Here is a 19,825-nt window from a genome sequence, read left to right as displayed (position 1 = left end):
GTCAATTTGGAGTTACTAGTGAACCGGCTAGGCAGATATTGGATTATGTTTGGAGTACTAATATATTGCTACCAGGAGATTGTAGAAGTCTTGCTAAGCTTATTTTCTCGCCACATCAGAGGCTTTTGTTTGGTGCACATTGGCAGGCAGAGGTTAATGAAGCTGTAGCTATACAAAGGCAGCCTGGAGATCCTCTTCATGGAGTAACTGTAGATGAATTGATGGGCTTAGGACCATATTTTCGCACTGAAGCACAAGCTATGCTAGGACCTGAGAAGTGTCGAGAGGCAATGCGACTAGCTCGAAGGGCTATAGATAAGGTGAAAGACCCGGGAGGTTTGCCAGCGTATATGGGAATTAAACAAGGAAGGGATGAGACTTTTGGAGCATTTATTGATAAGGCAGCGGCAGCAATAGAGAGAGCTGGAGTGCCTGAGTTTATGCGTGGATCATTGTTGAAGCAGTGTGCTTTGCAAAATTGTAATGCTTCTACAAGAAGTGTGTTAAACACATTAGGAGCTAATTGGACTATAGAAGATGCATTAGAGAGAATGGCTACTATACCAACGGGGCAGCAGGCATTTTTAGTTGAGGCTATTAAAGAGCTGGGAGAGGGATTAAAAGAGCAGGCAAAAGCTTCACAGACACAAATGTTAGCTTCACAGACACAAGTGTTAGCTGCTCTTGCACCCCTCCAAGCGTCAGTAGCAACCCAGGGAAATGTTTACGGCAGCCGTATGAGATGTTTCCGATGTGGAGGGACAGGACACGTTCGGCGAGAATGCTCTGCTGCTGGAATATGGTGTCCTAAGTGCAAATCGGATACTCATAACATTGCTGCCTGTAAGAGGAGACCGGGAAACGCCCGAAACAGCGCGAACAAGAGCAGCCGCGCTCCGACACAAATAGCTGCTCCAGCCTTTCCAACAGCGACACCTTGCGTCCAGCCACAAGAGGGAGCCTCGGGATGGACTTGGCAGCCGCAGTAGAAGTGACTTTAATGACACCACAGCCGCAGAAGGTCCCCACTGGAGTTAATGGACCTATTATAATAGAGGGCAGGACAATGGGAGCTTTGTTATTGGGAAGATCATCGGCCTCTATGCTTGGATTATTTGTGCTGCCTGGTGTCATTGATGCAGACTACACTGGTGAAATTATGATTATGGTTCATACTCCATTTCCTCCTATTCGGATTAATAAAGGACAAAGGATTGCTCAATTGGTTCCTCTAGAGCAAGTTACTAAGGCTGTATCCTCACGGAAAAACCGTGGAGGAGATGGATTTGGATCTACAGGAGGTTTGACTCTATTAACTTTGGATCTGAATGACAGACCAAGAAAAGAGGTTTTGTTGGAATATAAGGGACAAAAATGCATGCTTACAGGTTTGCTGGACACGGGTGCTGATTCAAGTATTATTGCACCACAGTGTTGGCCTGCACATTGGCCTTTACAGCCAGCTGCTACAGCAGTAACAGGAGTTGGAGGTTTAACTCTTGCAAGTCGCTCGCCACCTCTTACTGTCTCAATAGATGGTAAAATCATAAAGGCAATATTTTCTGTTGTTCAGTTACCACCTACGGTGCAATGCCTAATTGGACGAGACATTTTGACACAGTTAGGGGTTGTCCTGACAAATGAGCACCCTTTGGGATAATAGCCATTGCTTGGACTTTCCCGATTCCCATAATTTGGAAAAGTGATGAGCCTATATGGGTAAAGCAATGGCCTTTGAAAAGGGAAAGTCTACAACATGCTCATGCCTTGGTTACTGAACAATATCAACAAGGGCATCTGAAATTGTCTACAAGTCCTTGGAATACCCCTATCTTTGTAATAAAGAAAAAGTCAGGAAAATATCGTTTGCTACATGACTTGCGGGAGGTTAATAAACAGATGGAGCCAATGGGTGCACTACAGCCAGGTCTGCCTAATCCAGCAATGTTACCTGAAGGATGGCCTCTATTGATAATAGATCTCAAAGACTGCTTTTTCACAATAGTTTTGCATGACAGGGATACAAAGCGTTTTGCATTTACTTTGCCAGCTCTGAACAGAGAAGGTCCAGATCAAAGATTTGAATGGACGGTTTTTCCTCAGGGTATGCGTAACAGCCCTACTTTATGTCAACTTTACGTAGATTCTGCATTACAACCATTGAGGCAACAGTGGCCACAAGCTATCATTTATCACTATATGGATGATATTTTGATTGCTCAGCCTAAGTCATTTACAAGTCAACAGGTTAAACATGTACAAAACTTGCTGGGACGTTTTAAGCTTGTTGTGGCCCCAGAGAAAATACAGTTAACTTCTCCTTGGAAATACTTGGGATGGACATTGTCTCAAAGTTTGGTAACACCTCAGAAATTAGAACTAAAAACACAGATTGTTACTTTAAATGATGCTCAGAAATTACTAGGTGATTTACAATGGCTTAAACCTATAGTGGGCCTTCCAAATGAACTGTTAGATTCTCTTAGACCCTTATTGAAGGGCACAGACCCAACAGCACCAGTGACCCTTAATCCTCAGCAGAAAAAAACTCTTCAGCAAATTACAGACTGTGTGGTTCAGGGTCGTGTACATCGGCGAATACTGGGAATCCCGCTTAATCTCACTATATGGTGTGGTGAAAAACATTTGCTGGGAGCTTTAACACAGCTAGAAACAAAAACGGGGGAGATAAGGGTGTTGGAATGGCTATCCCCTCCACTTCAGCAAACAAAAACTTTAATTCAAAAAATTGAACTGTTAGCAGCTTTGATAAAACGGGGTCGTGAGAGAATTTTGCAGGTTGATGGGCGAGAGCCTGAACTAATACAGATTCCTATGAAAAAGGACTCTTTACAATGGTATTTGGTCAATAGTGAAGAATTGCAAGAAGCTCTGCTAGGAATAGGAGGTGCTGTCATAACTGAAAGTATTAAAAATCCTCCATTACAGTGGATTGGAAAATTGAGTTGGATGGTTCGGCCACAGCGAGAAAAGGAGCCGATTCCTGGTGCAATAACGGCATACACAGATGCAGGGAAGAGGTCAAGAACAGCAGCAATTACATGGCAGGAGCAGGGAGTCTGGAATCATGAAATTCTTACTGCAAATGACTCAGATACCCTTCAGACCTTGGAGTTAGCAGCTGTGGTATGGGCTCTAACAGTCCTGAAGGGGCCTTTGAATATTGTTACAGATTCCTTGTATGTAGTTGGTGTCGTGGAAAGAATAGAGGACGCTGCTATCAAGGAAGTACGAAATCAGAGACTATTTGAACTGTTCATACAACTTCAAAAAGCAGTAAAAATTCGAGAACATCCTTATGCTATTATTCATATAAGAAGTCACAAATGGGAAATTGGTTTAGGAGAGGGTAATGCTCGGGCAGATAAGCTCGTTACAGTTACTCAATCTTCTCCTTTATCAGGGCAAATGCTTGCTAGGGAGGCACATTCTATGTTTCATCAGAATGCAAAAGGGTTACAACGGGAGTTTGGAATATCCCATGCAGATGCTACTGCTATAGTGAGAGCTTGTCCTATCTGTAGTCATCATAATGGGGGTCATGGCATGGGATGGGGAGTTAACCCACGAGGTCTTTCATCTAATGAACTCTGGCAGATGGATGTTACTCATGTAAATAGTTTTGGTCGCTTGAAATATGTTCATGTTACTATAGATACATATAGTAAATACATCTGGGCAACAGCTCAAGCTGGAGAAAAAGCATTACATGTTATAAGGCATTTGTGTAGTTGTTTTGCAGTAATGGGAGTGCCAAAGCAGATTAAGACAGACAATGGTCCTGCATACATTGGTGGCAGGGTGAATAGATTTTTAAAATCATGGGGAATTAAGCACATTACAGGAATAGCACATTCTCCCACTGGACAAGCAATTGTAGAAAGGGCAAATGGAACTTTGAAGAGATATTTGGAAAAACATAAAGAGATTGGAGATGTTCAGGAAAGATTAATGAAAGTGCTCTTTGTTCTTAATCATTTGTGTGTATTTGGGGATTCAGAGGCACCACCTGCAATGGTTCATTATGGTCAAAAAGAAATGAGAAAAAAAGGCAAAGAAGTATGGGTCAGGTATAGGGACCCTAAAACAGGTATTTGGCAGAACCCAGCAAAGGTCCTATATTGGGGAAGGGGATATCTTTGTGTTTCCACCCCTACAGGTTCACTCTGGGTGCCAGCAAAGTGGACCAAACCAGCTCTGGATGAGTCGTCTCTTAGCTCGCCTGACAGATCAGGACCAGAGGAGAATTAAAGAGAAGCTGATTTGCATAGTGGAACCTATTCTTCAAGAGATAAGAGGACTTTCCCCAGTGATTGATCAACTTTTGCCTTCAGAGTTAACTTTTACAGCAATTGTTACAGCTATTGAGGCTTTACAGACTGTTCATATTCCAGGACCAAAGAATCCTGAGTGTCTTAGTTGTGGGAATTTTAATTGTAATAGTTGGATTGCTTTTGTTTGTGGGGGTTGTGGAAAAACATACTGGGAAGATCAAGTATTTTTAAAACGACATTTTTGGTGTAAACATTGTGACTTTCAAAAACGAGGAGATTCTTGGCAGAGAGATTTAATACGGGATACAGGCTTAGGAGTTGCTATAGCTTTACAGTTATTTGAAGCACCAGAACAAAAAATATTAGCTTTTTATAGGTGGGAAGCAGAACACGCTTGTGATAGATTAATTAAGCAAGCAAATTCAAAAGTTTTATCAACAAGGTGTCAAAAGCAAGTGAAGGTATCTATAAGATCTTATTTAGGAAAACCAGTAGTAGGAAATCCAGACATAGAATTAGATAAGCTTATTAAATATGTGCAGACATTAAAATTAAAATCCAAGCAGAAGAAATCATGAGAGCAATAAAGTGGATAATCTATTTTGTTCTTTTGATTAATCTTTGTTGTGGACTAATGCAATTTAATCAGCCCAGAGAAAATATTTGGCTAACATTCTAATCAATGAGCTTGGGAGGAGTGACAAATCCATTTCGTACCTGCCTAACAGGTGTTCCTGTCTGGAGACCAGAAGAATTTTGTGGATTAATAAAAAATCAGACGCTTTGCAAGAATTTTGCAAAGGTGAAAGGGCCAGACAAGAATATTGGTTATACAGAAGCTCAAAGAGATGGCTATAGGCAATGTCTGTTAGTACTGTCACTTAAAGAAACATTGCAATCTCCACCAGAGGAATTAGATCTCTTTGGAAGTGCTAATGCTAGTTTAGGGAATGCTTCAACAGGAGGATGGTTTAGCTTTGTTCCATTGAATTTGCAGAGTGTAAATAACCTAAGAAACAAATGGGCTTCTCTGGACTCTTCGCTGGATTCAGAAAGGGTATCATCTCAGTTATATTCCAACTGTGATGGTTCCAAGATAACGAAACCCTTAAGGTTGCCAAAGGGTGTGTTTTTGATTTGTGGAGGTAGAGCTTGGAATGGAATACCGGTAAAACCACAAGGGGGACCCTGTTACCTGGGAAAACTAGCGCTGTTCCATCCTAATATATCCTTGCTAATGCAATGGGACAGGCTAGGGAAGACAAGGAAGAGGCGTGATGTGCATGACTTAAAATGTGATCAGGTTGGACAACCTCAATTTTGGAGTACTTTAAAACAGGTTATAGTGGCAACCCTGTTACCAGGAGGAGCTGCCAAAAAGGCTATGGTGTTAGCTGAACAATTGGGATGCTGGACTAAAGATGAACTTAACAAAACATCGGAGGTTTTATCTATGCTTGCTATGGATGTACAAAGTGTAAATCATGCAGTACTGCAGAACAGAGCAGCCATTGATTTTTTATTATTGGCCCATGGACATGGACGTGAGGAATTTGAAGGAATGTGTTGCATGAATCTCTCTGATCATTCTGTATCAATACATGCTAAGATTAAAGAACTACAACAGGGCCTTCATCAATTAAAAGAGGAAGATGGTCTAGGGATAGAAGAATGGCTTAAAAGTTTAGGGATTGGTCCTTGGCTAAGAACTTTCATCATGTATGCAGTGGGAATCTTGATTGTTGTTTTACTACTCTTGCTGATTTTGCCCTGCCTGTTTAACTGTCTTCAGAAGCTGGTGGAACGCATGGTTCAAAAGATGTGGACAATTAACTTAATGGTCCAAAACAAAAACGGGGGAAATATGGAGAGTTTTGTGGAAGAATGGCTTCGTGAGAAAGGACATGACTACGTGCAGTTAGTGAAGCAGTAGCTGAAAATTGCACAGTGCAGCAATAGCAGATGTAGCAATAATATCTTATGTCCTTGGCTAAGCTGGTTCTCAACAGTAGAATGTTCAGCAAAAAGATAAATGTAAGGGAAAACAAAGCAAGCTTAGAAAGCTCCAAAGGCGGGGTTGACCTGTTTTTCATACACCAATGATGAGCTTAAATTTTGCAATATGCATGAGCTTCATTATAACGGGTATAACTATACATGTGTGCTTGAAATAAACTGAGACTTGTTGACATTATAGAATGGACTTGTCTCCCGTCATTTTTTCCACAGGGGCCACTGTGACACTCTGGGGCCTCAGGGAATCTGGAAGGCCGTTGTGACACTGTGTGGCCTCATGGAAACAAGGAGTCCATTGTGACACTGAGGGGACCTGTGGAAGCACAGAGAGCATTGTGACAGTGTGGGACCTCATGTGTCCATGGGGCCTTTGTGACACCCTGGGGCCCCATGGAACCAAGGGGCCACTCTGAAACTGTGGCACCAAAGAGAACATTGTGACACTGTGAACCCCATGGAACCAAGGAGTCTATTGTCACATGTTGGGGCCCATGGTACCAAGGAGACCAGTGTGACAGTGCAGGGCCTGGTGTAAACAAAGGGACATTGTGACACTGAGGGGCCCATGGAACCAAGGACATCTTTGCAGATGACACCAAGCTGGATGTGCATGTTCATCTGCTGGAGGGTAGGAGGGCTCTGCACAGGGCCCTGCACAGGCTGGATCCAGGGCCCAAATCCAACAAGGTGAGGTTTAACAAGTCCAAGTGCTGGGTCCTGCACTTTGGCCACAACAACCCCTGCAGTGCTACAGGCTGGGACAGAGGGTCTGGACAGCAGCCAGGCAGAAAGGGACCTGCAGGGACTGATGGACAGCAGGCTGGACATGAGCCAGCAGTGTGCCCAGGTGGCCAAGAAGGGCAATGGCTCCTGGCCTGGATCAGGAATGGTGTGGCCAGCAGGAGCAGAGCTGCTGTGCCAGCACTGATCTGCCCCCAGCTCTGCACACAGACATTGCTGCTGCAGCTCCAGAGAAGTCAACAAAAAGGCATCTCTGCAGAAAACTGCTGGGAGAGCCTTTAGCTCCTTTAAAGCAGCCAAGAGCACAGCTACTCACTGACACAGTCTGTGGCCACTGGGAAGGTGGAGGGAAAAAAAAATGAGAAATGGCACAAGGAGTGACATTTCTTTGTGGACAAAATTAAACTGTAAAACAAAGAAAAAGAACCTCCAAGACCAAAACAACAAGAAGTATCAAGGATTACTTTTATTCAAAGTTATTTGCAGAAATTGGTCTACAGTTTGATGTTCCTGAAAACATCCAGTCATCAGTGTCCACACTACAGCCTTGAGCTCCTGGTTCCTCAGGCTGTAGATGACGGGGTTCAGGGCTGGAGGCAACACTGAGTATAGAAGTGACAGGGCCACATCCAGGGATGGGGAGGACATCGTGGGTGGCTTCAGGTAGGCAAACACTGCAGTGCTGATAAACAGGGAGACCACGGCCAGGTAAGGGAGGCAGGTGGAAAAGGCTTTGTGCCGTCCCTGCTCAGAGGGGATCCTCAGCACAGCCCTGAAGATCTGCACATAGGAGAAAACAATGAATACAAAACATCCAGATAGGAAACCAGCAGTAACAGCAATGAGCCCAAGTTCCCTGAGAGAAGATTTGGAGCAGGAGAGCTTGAGGATCTGTGGGATTTCACAGAAGAACTGGCCCAGGGCATTGCCATGGCACAGGGGCAGGGAAAATGTATTGGCTGTGTGCAGCAGAGCATTGAGGAAGCCACTGGCCCAGGCAACTGCTGCCATGTGGGCACAAGCTCTGCTGCCCAGGAGGGTCCCGTAGTGCAGGGGTTTGCAGATGGACACGTAGCGGTCGTAGCACATGATGGTCAGGAGGAAATATTCAGTTGCAACACAAAAACAGAAAAGAAGACCTGTGCAACACATCCTGTGTAGAAAATTGTCCTGGTGTCCCAGAGGGAATTGTGCATGGCTTTGGGGACAGTGGTGCAGATGGAGCCCAGGTCACTGAGGGCCAGGTTGAGCAGGAAGAAGAACATGGGCGTGTGCAGGTGGTGGCCGCAGGCTACAGCGCTGATGATGAGGCCGTTGCCCAGGAGGGCAGCCAGGGAGATGCCCAGGAAGAGGCAGAAGTGCAGGAGCTGCAGCTGCCGCGTGTCTGCCAGTGCCAGCAGGAGGAAGTGGCTGATGGAGCTGCTGTTGGACATTTGCTGTGGCTGCACATGAGAATCTATAAGAAAAATAATTATGGAATAGTTGGGTGTGGACAGCACTTTAAATATCCCAGCACAGCTTAGGGGCATCTTCCCCCCACTGCCTTCCCAGGGCTCTGCTGCCTGGAGCTGTCCCTGCCAGCAGCTGCTTCCCTGTGCCCAGCCAAGCCCTGGGGGCTCAGCTTTACCCTGCAGACCCCTCCCAGCTCAGGCACTGCCTAGGGGCAGCTCTGGCTCTGCAGGCTCTGATGGCAACATCAGAGCAACCCTAAGGAGGCTGGAAAAAGCACAAAAATGCTGCATCTAAGAGGCCCTGTGCTGAATTCTGTTACTGCCTGGTTTATTTAGATGTGAAAAAAAAAACTTTTCTTTTTATCAATATGAACTGAGAGATGCATATCTATGGGGAATTCCCCATCCAGGCAACAAAGATTAGTACATAAGAAAGCAGAAATTTCCCATTTATGCAGTTCCTGTCTTGCTATGCTCCCTGTATAATCTATTTGGAAAAGTTCTGGCGTTAAATGCCATGCTGGGAACAGTCCTGAACAATGCAGCATCCTCACCACACAAGGAGAACATTGCAAGACTTACCAGCTGACCCCTTTCCCCCAGATCTTGTCCCCCAGCACTGGGAGCAGCTCCAGGGCCAGCTGAGAGCTGTCCCTGGCAGGCAGCAGAGTCCCTGGCCCAGCACAGCGCCCTGGGCTGCAGGACCCTGCTCTGCAGGACAGTCCTGGGCACCCCTGGCTGCTCTGCACAGAGATGAGCAGAGAATGCACTCACAGGGTCTGTGGGCATTGGCATGTTCCAGCTTTAGGAGATCTCTCCAGGAGCTGCAGCTGCATTGTCCTGCAGCCAGAGGTTCCTCTGCCAAGGGCTGGCAGTGATTCTGCCCCAGGCACTTCTCAGCCCCTTCCCAGCCCTGACTGATTGAAGCTCTCTGTGCCTCTGTGCTGTACCCGGGCTGGCTGCAGGCAGTGCCCCAGCCCTGCTGGGCTGGCAGAAGAGCTGCTCAGCAAGAGAAATGTGCTTTTGAAGCTCTGCTTGGTTGCCAGGATCACCCTCTGTGCCAGGAGCCCAGCACAGCTCAGCAGCACAGACACAGCACAAGGACTTTAATGACCCTCTGGGGCTTTGTGCTCAGGCCCTGAACATCAGGCCCTGAGAGGGAGCTGCAGAAACCTCTCCAGAACTCCAAGTCAGAATCCAATTCCAAAGTTTCTTGGACTTTTAATGGGTCCCACTGAGGGACACGACTGAGAAAGTGTCCCCAGGCCCCAGGCAGAGCAGAGAACTGGAGGCACTGATGCCAGGTGGGGACAAAGAGAAGCCAAGTCTTGGTGCCCTGGGGCACAGCAGGGTCTGTGCCACCAAGGGCTGTGAGGAGACACCTTGTCCTGAGGCCCTGGGGCCTCCTGGCACAGCCTCAGCCAGGCTGGGCACTGTCAGCCCCTGGTCCTGCTGTCAGCATCCCCCCCTAGCCCACATCCCAGTGGCCTCAAGGATCTGCTGGAAGGAGTCCCTGGGGAGCCTTGGTCAGGAATGGCCCTGGGGGCTCCTTCATGCTCCCAGGGACTGCAGGTTTTTCAAAGGACTTTGGCTTTTGCTTTTGCCTTGGAATCTCTGAGAGCCTTGTGAAATCATGGCCTCCAATTATCTGCTGTAATTAGTCCCTGGAGATGCTTTGTCAGAAACAACAATCATTGGGGCTCATTAATGCTTCAAGGTACTTCAGTTCTTTTAAGGTTCTTGGTGTTCGCCTTTTGCTACAGACTCTGTGAGAGGCTTGTGCAATCATGGCCCCAATTATCTGCTTTAATGAGTCCCTTGAGAGCTTTGTACTGACACTCAGTGGGGCTCATTAATACTTTGAGATTCTTAACTTTTGCAAGGTACTTTGGATTTTCCTTTCCATAGTGAGAGTTCTTTGTGCCATTTTGAGTCTCTGATAGGTTTTTGTGCCATCCTGGCCTCCAGTTCTCTCCTCCAAGGACTCCATGAAGAGCCTGTGGTATAGATGGACCTTTGTGGTTCCCATTAATGCTTTAGACTCCAACCATTTTGGGGTTTTCCTTCGACTTTGATTCCGGGAAAGGTTTGTGCAATCTCCTCTCAGGCCCTGAGTTCCAGGGCTCAGCTCCAAATGCAGAACAGGGGTCATTAGGATCAAGTATGACCTGACAAACCATGGGTCTGCCTAAATTTCTCTTTGCTCTTGTGCAGTTTGTCAGGAAGTTTCTGTAGTGGTTTTGGTTCATCATTTTTAGATTTCTCAGCCAATGCTTCAATTAGTGTGGTGGGTTCATTGCTGGCTAATTACCAGTGCACTGACTAGAATATACTTACTCATTTCCTGCTGTGAGATAGGAATAGGAAAAAGGCAAAGTCGGCTCAAAACTTTAAAAGGGTATAAATACAATTGTATTAACAATAACTAAAGAAAGCGTAATAAGAATCAGAACAAAATTTTCAGAACACTTCCTCTCTCCATACAACCTGACAATGTAAAGAGACAAAACCTAAAATTTTCAGTCAGTTTACCACCTCTAAAATAGTCTTTCTTCACTGCACTTAGGCAGAGATGTTCCTCTTGTTAATGTTATGGACACTTCTCCTCAAGAAAACAGTTATCTCATGGCTTTTCATTTCCACAAATAGCAGCTGCCTGGAGAAATCTGCAATCATGAACTCCCTCCCATCTTTTCCCACAGATGTGCTTATGGCCCTTGTCAGCTAATGGGGTATTAATTTTGAGATGAGCTGTTTAAGAGCAAAGGCTCTCTTCATCTCTTTCTGAAATCATCATCATCTCTGGGAACAGAGATCTTCTTCTCTCCCTGAGGGCACAGGGTCTCATCAGTGTTCTCCCTTTCTCTGATCAAACCTCGCATGGGATCACAGCTACTTTAACATTTGCTTACTTTAGCATGGAGGCCTTTGCTGAAACAAGTAATCTCTCCATGTTTTCAATGCCTTATAGGGAAAAAGAGAGTCTGATATATCAATGACATCCTTCTCCACAGCTTTAGCAGAGGATTTCAGCCCCAAGACCAAGGCATCTCCTCATCCCTCCCATCTGGGACTCAACTTCCCCTTCCCTGCCCTCGGTGTGTTCATGTTGCTCCTCTGTGTGCCTGCCCTGTGTCCTTTTCTCTCACGGGAGGGAGGATGGCAGCACTGGCAGAGTCAATATCTCCCGGGGCTGCAGATGGTTCCGTGAGCCCGGCCGGGCTCGGTGCTTGCGGCCGGAGCTGTTTTGCCATGGAGGTTTCTGCAGCGGCTGCGCTGGGGCTGTGTCAGGCTGGGCCGCGCTGGGGCAGGGCCAGGATCTCAGCAGCCAGGCCAGAGCCCAGCAGCAGCACGGCCGGGGCCGATGGCTTCTCCTGCCCTGCCCGCCGGCTGCGGGCGAAGCCCAAGGGCGGCAGAGCCTTGGCCGAGCCGGCCCGGCCCGGGGCTGCTCCTGGGGCCCGGCGGATCCTGGCCGGGCCCGGGCTGGCGGCGGGGCAGGGCTCGGCAGGGCCAGATGTCAGCACCCGCAGCCACGGCCCGGCCTCGGCCCCGCGGCCTCCCCTGCCCTGCCCGGCAGCCGATGGCGCCTGGCGGCTCCCTGGGAAGGGGCCCGGCCCCACGGCCAAGACGGGGCCGGGCCGGCCTCGGCACCTCTGTGGGGCCAGAAGGGAGAGAGACCCAGCCAGGCTTTCTCATCTCTAACTTGTGTCTGCACAGAGGCGTCTGCAGCTTCCTTAGTGCTTTAACAGACTGTCAGCTCTCAAAGCTAATTACTGATTGGTTTTTGTCAGACATGGAGGAATCTGCTAGCAGCTTCTCTCAGGACATCACTTCTGTGATGCAAAACCACCACAGCAGCACAGAGCACAGAGCTCCTTTGTCCATATGCAGTGGCCATGTGCCTGAGGCCTCAAAATTCCACCTTGGGAGATGTCTGGGCCCTCTCCAAGGTGTTTTCAAATGAAAACATTCGGCTCAGAGTCTAAGAAAATCACCAGCGGACAGGGCCAGCCTGACCTGTCTGTCCTGGCTACTTTTGTCTGGGAGCAATCCTTGGATATATGGAATTTGGGAGGCAAATTCGAATTTTGGCCATGGTTCCTGGACATGAAGACCTGTTCTTTTCCATAGGAATAAAGGAAGAGAGCCCTAGTTTTACCCTGGGTGAATGAGAGATGATCACCAGAGGACATTGCCAGCCAGAACTGGCAGGTTTTTTCCTGCAAGATAGCCTTGCATATAGAAAATTTTTTATGAAGACTACCAATTCTGACAATGCTCATGTTAAGAGAGGGACAGTTATTTTTCAAAGCAAGGAAAGCACAGAGCCCCAGTGCTCCAGGAGCTGATGAGAGGCAGCCCTTGGCATCCCAAGATCAGCCAGACCTGTCAGGTGGCCCCTGGGAGGCCAGGCCAGCCAGACCTGGTCCATGTTCCCTCACTTCCATGGGGCCCCACAGTGTTCCAATGGTCCCTTGCTTCCAGAAGGTCCTGAGGTGTCACAATGCCCCCTTGGTGACACCAGGCCCTGAAGGGTTGGAATGGTCTCCATGGTTCCATCAGGCCCCACAGAATCATAATGGTCTTTGGGTCCATGGAGCCCCGTGGTGTCACCATGGCCCCTTGGTTCCATGGACTCCAGTGGTGCCACAAGGATCCCCTTGGTTCCATGAGGTGCCCACAGTGTCACAGTGATCTTCATGGGAAGGAAAGAACCGAGCCCCAGTGTGGCAGGGGCAGCCACCAGAGGCCAAGGCCATATAGACTTGATGGTACTGGCAGATTTTGCCTGGGAGCAGCCCTTGGATATAGGGAATTTTAGAGGTGAAATCCCAATTTCAGACATGGACTCTTGAAGGAGGATGGTTCTTTCCATAGGAAGGAAAAGACAGAATACCGGTGTTTGAGGGGCAGATGAAAGGCAGCCGTCAGAGGCCAATGGCAGCCAGACCTCTCTTTCCTGGTAGCTTTTGTCTGAAAGCAACTCTTGGATATAGGGAATTTGGGAGTTGGAAGCCCAATTCCCGCAATTTCTGCATAGATAAGGATGGTTCTTTTTTCCATAGGGAGGAAAGCACTGTTGTGTTCTGCCACTGCAAAGGGCACAACAACTGCCCCAGGCCCCAGAGTCTCAGACCTCAGGCAGACACCAATGACCAACAGGGAAAGGAAGACAACAGGACAGGTCTTGGTTTAGAAAATCGAGGATTCTTCATTTTCCCAGGGACCAACACAAGAAACAAGGTGGTAGGGTCAAGACTTTTATATTACAGGGTAGGGGTGGAGTTTAGGATCAAGGTCCAATATTAAGAGCAGGAGACTGCAAAGGGGTGGATCGAGGAGGACAATCAATGGAAAAAACTACAGTGGGGAAATTGCAGCACAATTTAAGCCAATAAGGTTACAGAAAAAGAAGAACATTCCGGGGCCATTCCTCATTTGATCAGATAGGGTGGAGTGTCTTTTCCCAGGCTTTCAGGGGCACACCCCACAGCGTGGAGGGGTGGAATCTTCTTTAAGTCACGCTCTCACCGGATGCTGTGTCTGGGTAGAATCCCCACCTCATTGGGCAGGGGCACTCTACACCTTTGGTGCCATTATTTCTTTCTCTGGCTGTTTTATACAATGAAATAAAACTCCAGCATCTGTGGAACCACCCTTCAATCCCTCCCGGGCTACTTCTGTTCTGTCCTCAGTCTGCACACAACTGAGCCCAGAGCCTGCAGCCTCTACGTGCTGGTTATGTGATGAAGCCTTCAAACCCCATGTTGGGAGATATTTGGGTCCTCCCCAAGATCTGTGAAAATGGAAAAATAGTTATCAAAGTTATTTTGTCCCAAGTCTAGCAGTGACAGAACAATGGTCAATATCTCTAAACTGAATGAGAGTGGATTTAAATTTGTTAGAAGGAGGAAATATTTTACAGTAATGAGAGTGGAACAAAACGTCAACTGTTTTTCCAGAGAAGTGGATTTCCCATCCCAGGAATGCTCAAATATCAGGGAGTGTGTGCAACCTAACCCAGTGAAATCCCCTCCCCTCCCCTCCCCAAGGATGGAATTCCTGTTTGTGGGTTCCCAGATGTGCTGGGTGCCCTCACAACTCTTCTGGCCAGAATGTCTGCTGAGGGCAGCTAGGCTGCTGCAGGGGCAGTGACCTCACAGCCATCACCATGACAGCCCTGTCCCCTGGGCCTGGCTCTCCCCTTTCCTCTGCCCCTGCCTTGTCTCTGCTGGCATGAAGAGTTTTGTTGACAATATCTTGTCCCCAAGGTGCTGGGCCAATGGCTTCCCCGTCAGGCTCCTGGAGCAGAAGTGGCTTTTCAGAGCCCAGCCAGAAATGAGCCCTGAGGCAGCAGCTCTGCAGCGCTGGCCACCAGGCTGGGTTGCAAGGGAGGCTTCTGGCCATGCCCTGCAAGCAGCTGCTGCTGCCAAGGTGCCTCTGGTGCCTCGGGCTGTCCCTGGCACAGCTCCCAGCACGGCACTCTGCCCTTGTGCCCGAGGCCTTCCCTGTGCTGGGGCTGGCCTGGGGCTGTTCCTGCAGCGGGACCTGCCCTGCTCCTGGCACAGGAAAGGCAGTTCTTGCTGGAGAAGGAGGCTCTGCCTGCAATGGGCTCAAACCACTCCAGCAAGGACCTGCTGACTTCAAAATTGCTTCCTAGAGCAGAATATCCTATAATTGTTATAGATTCTGGACTGTGGAGTAAATAACTCTGATTAAGAGCTTACTGTCTAGTCATGATCTGATTGTATTTATATAAATATATCTGGTATTCCATCATTAATCCTGTATGAAAAATTGCATTGACAGATTGTTCAATTCTACCTGTCCAATCGTTTATACATAAACCATTGACAAATTCTGGGGCCGGGATTGGATCCAGTCACTCCCAGTCTCCTCTCTTAAAAGGAATTTTAGAAGACTGGGGGCTCTGCAGGGCTTTTAGAACCCATGGTGGCTGCTGGGTGTCTCCATCTCATGACTCAGCAGGAGTTTCTCCAATAATGAAATAAAGCTTTTACCTGAAGCTCCCACTCTGCACATGACAGGAGTGTGTGTGACATCCTGGCTCTTTGGCAGCCTGGGGACTCCTGGGATGTCACTGTGGAGCCCCCATGAGTGCCTGTGACAGGTCGGTGCCTTTACAGCCCAAGGTGCCCTGGGATGTCACCATGGAATGGCTGTGACTGCCTCTGACCACACGGCTCTTTGCCATCCCCAGAAACACTTGGGAGGGCTCCATGGAGCCCCTGTCTTAGTGTGTGACATTCCAGCTCTTGAACAGCCTGGAGACTCTTGGAAAGTCCCCATGGAACCCCTCTGAGGTCCAGTGACAAATCTCATCCTAAGGAGGCAACCATCACCAGGAAACCCTGTTGCTATGGTCAGTTTCCATGGCAACCATCCCCACCCCTGTTGCTATGGTCAGTTTCCATGGCAACCATCCCCACCCCTGTTGCTATGGTCAGTTTCCATGGCAACCATCCCCAGCCCCTGTTGCTATGGTCAGTCCCTGGGCAGCTCCATGGAGACCCCATGCCAGGGGTGGTTGCCATGGACACCAGCTCAGGCCTGGAACCCGTTGACACTCCCATCCCCAGGCTCATGGATCCCAGAATCACAGAATTGGCTGAGCTGGGAGGGACACATCAGGATCCTCGAGTACAACTGCTGGCCCTGCACAGGACACCCCAACACTGCCAGCCTGGGCCTGGCAGCGCTGTCCAAATGCTGCTGGAGCTCAGAGAGACCTGGAGCTGTGACCCTTCCCTGGGGAGCCTGGGCAGCGCCCCAGCAGCCTCTGGGCAAAAACCTTTTCCGAGATCCAACCTAAGCCTGCCCTGACTCAGCTGCAGCCGCTCCCTCCACTCCTGTCCCTGGGCACCAGAGTGAAGAGGTTCCCTCAGCCCCAGCCAGGGACCCGCTCCCAAGGCTGCTGCCATGGCCACCAGGGCTGGCACCAGCTGGGATGCTCCATTTCCAGGGGCCGGGGTTCAGGAATGGGATTCCCCAATTTCCTGCTCTCACTAAAACCCTGCTGGCGCTCGTTGCCTTCCCACCATCCATTGAAGGAAAAAAGGGAAAGATCTCAGGCTAGGATAAGAACAATTTACTGGGAACAGCAATGAGATAAGGAACAAACAGAAACAGAAAAAATATTGGCAACAGAAGGGATAAGAAAAAACTATTTACAGAGAAAACCACATCACCATCAATTGTATCTTCCTGGCCACGTTTTTCCTCCTGCATGGAAAGGACACCCGTCTCCTCAGGGAGAAAGAGAGACAGTCCCTTTCCTGCCCCTGGCAATGACCTGAGGTGGGAGTGAATGTAGTGACAGGGCCATGGCCATACCCTCATGTCCTTCAATCCCACAGCAGGCCATTGGCAGGGGCAGGAAAAGGGACAGGTGTCTTCCCAGCATGGATCACAGGGAACATGGATCACCAAGGCTCTTCCCAACGTGGTCCTCCAATGGGGGATGAAGCTGGAGCAGTGCACAAAGCTCTTCCTGCAGCTGGGGAACTTTCAGGATTTCCCTTACTGGTGACTCCGTTGGTGTTTGGTGAAGTGAGAGCTTTGGGTGAAGCTCTTCCCACACTGGGGACACTCGTAGGGCCTCTCCCCAGTGTGGATGCGTTGGTGGCTGACAAGATGGGAGTTTTGCTTGAAGCCCTTGCCACAGTCAGGGCAGAGGAAATGCCTCTCCTCGGAGTGAATCCGCTCATGCCGGAGGAGATCTGAGCTGCTGTTAAACATCTTCCCACAAGTGGGGCACATGTAGGACCTCTCCCCAGTGTGGATGCGTTGGTGTGTGATGAGGTCGGAGTTGTGCTTGAAGCCCTTCCCGCAGTCAGGGCAGCGGAAGGCCCTTTCATCCATGTGAATCCACTGGTGTTTGAAGAGATTGGAGCTGGTCTGAAACCTCTTCTGACACTCGGGACACTCATATGGCCTCTCCCCAGTGTGGATGCATTGGTGCTTGATAAGGGCAGAGCTGCAGCTGAATCCCTTCCCACACTCCCCACACTCGTAGGGCCATTCCCCTGTGTGGATCATAATGTGCAGTTTCAGACTGTTGCTCTTCCTGAAGTTCTTCCCACACTCCAAGCACTTGTAGGGCTTCTCCCCATCAGGAAGCCTCACAGGGACCACCAGCTCCGAGCTCTGGCTGAAGCTCTGTCCACCTTCCTGGCCCAGGGTGGGCCTTTCCTCCTCAGAGCATCCTGGGCTGGGCTTGCAGCCCCTCCTCCTGTGAGATCTCCAGGGATTTTCCTCCCTGTTGGATTACTGCACTGTGGAGTTGCTCAAAATGGCCTCTTCCATGAGGTTCTGCCGTGGGGATTTCTCCTTCCTGCTCTCCATCCTCAGCTCCTTGTCTGGGGGAGGAAGGACAAGGAGAGGATGGGATTTGCCTCTGTGCCACAGGGAAGGACAAGGAGATCCCCCCAGTGCGTCCCCGGCAGGAGGGCACCGGCATCAGGGCTGTCCTGCAGCCGAGGGCCAGGCTGGGCTGGGAGATGGAGCAGGAGAGAGGGGGAAAGGGGCACTGACTTCCTCCTCACCTGCCTCGGGGTCCCAGGGCATCTTCCTCTTCCTTGCAACCTTCTCCATCTGGTGAATGTTTGGGTATGGGAAATCCTGTTTTGGGAGGAAAACAAGGGATGAGCACAGTGAGTTTTGTACTGGTTTGAAGGCAAACCAGGGAGAGAGTCTAAGCCAGAATGACAATTGAGTAAGAAAATTAAGATCAAGGAAATGATACAGAAACACTGGCTTAAACTCACAGAGTGAGGATATAACCTGACACCCCGTTGGTCAGGGTGGTGGTAGCAGTCTGATGAAATGGTGGCTGCAGTCCAGCAGGAGTGATGAACGTGATTCTGTCAAAGCAGTGATCCTGTAGAAGGGTCTGGTCTTCCTCTGAAGGTCCAGTGGTGCTTATGGAGCTCTTGTCCTCTGGGAATCCAGTAGCCAAGGTGGTTGGGTGTTGCAAGGGTGAGATTATATCCAGGCAGGAATGCTTGGTTCCTCCCCCTGGGCGGAGCATCCCACAATGGGATGATGTAATTTTATCAGTGCTGCAGTGACACTCAATGGCCCATTAACGGAAGATGGCCCCTGGAGGGCGTTATCAGGGCTGAGCCATGGAAGAGATAAAGAACACTGCCCCACCTGTTGATAACAGTTTATGGAGATGGAGACTGAAAACACTTTTGGTTACATCTGACACTGTAACCTGAAACAGTGAGGAAATCCCTGCTCAGGGTGGGGGGTGAGCACCACCCCCCTTACCCAAACTGGCTCAGGTGTAAAACCCCCACCCTGGGAAGGCCACGCACACAGGGGACAATGTCACACTTGCCCTTCCCCAGGGGAGATCTCTGTCCCTGTCCCTCCCTTGCTCTCCCCCCTTTTCTCTTTCTTCCCATCTCTCTTTCTACCTCACATTTACTATTCAAGAAAATCCACTTTGGATTTGGTCTCATGAGCACCTTAATTGGGGCAGAGGCATATCTCTAACAATTTTATTAACCAGATTGAGACATTATTTTGGCACAGTGAGTTCAGGGCACTGTTGTCTGGCCCCAGGTGTGTTTGACAAGAGCATGGTTCTCTCCTCTGAGGAGGTTCTGCCTCTTTCTGGAGGAAATCTTGGAAACTTGGATGCAGCTTCCTCTGAGCGACTTTTGGGAGAACTTATGAGGAAAATGGCTGTTTTTGGCGGCCATTGTAAAGAAAATATTTTGTTGCCCTTCCCTGAAAATTTTGTTAAAACCACTTGAGGAAAGGGAACAAATGATACCAGCGAGACTGACAAGGATCATTCACCCCAAGGTGAGGAACACAAGGCTACTTAAATCCTACAAGAAGCCCAGCTCAAGTAGCTAAATGCCAAATAACTCCTGAATACACAGGCTGGGGGGCTTTTCCAAATATGAGAATCATTATTTTCTTTGTCCCTGTCACCTTTGTGACAGCTACACAGACTTTTTCCTTCCTTTTAATAATCTGTACTGGGCCAAATTTCCACCTTTCTTTTATCAGAACCTGCCAGCATCTGAGTTGGAGCTCTGCTGGAACTGATGAAATTTCGAATTCCCAGTGAATTGCTTCTCCTGATGGTTTATCAATGTTTGGGATTTGTTTGCATTTCCATCACAAGTGACTTGTGGGAAGAGCATATCTTCCTCAAGGCATTTTATGGAGTATTAATTTTAATTTCTGCTGATTTTGTTTTGTCCAGTGCCCAGGGGATGCTCAAGGGGTCTCTGGTTTTGGTTTGGCCCTAATTTTATTCTGATTTGTCTTTATCACTTA

General features: G+C 48.7%; 1 protein-coding gene across 1 annotated transcript in view; it reads right to left on the bottom strand.

Moving 5' to 3' along the window:
- The window catches only part of LOC144247940 (uncharacterized), a gene marked incomplete at its 5' end in the record, with an annotated part of 684,260 nt that extends 666,313 nt beyond the window's left edge, over positions 1–17,947 (bottom strand). Inside the window, 3 exon segments of the mRNA XM_077789686.1 lie at positions 17,104–17,207; positions 17,292–17,735; positions 17,799–17,947. Coding sequence (XP_077645812.1) covers positions 17,104–17,207; positions 17,292–17,735; positions 17,799–17,947 — 697 coding nt within the window.
- Positions 17,948–19,825: the final 1,878 nt, after the last annotated feature.

The sequence above is a fragment of the Lonchura striata genome, chromosome 36 (genome assembly GCF_046129695.1).
Source record: "Lonchura striata isolate bLonStr1 chromosome 36, bLonStr1.mat, whole genome shotgun sequence".
Taxonomy (NCBI): Eukaryota; Metazoa; Chordata; class Aves; order Passeriformes; family Estrildidae; genus Lonchura; species Lonchura striata.
This window is presented reverse-complemented; position numbering and strand designations above follow the sequence as displayed.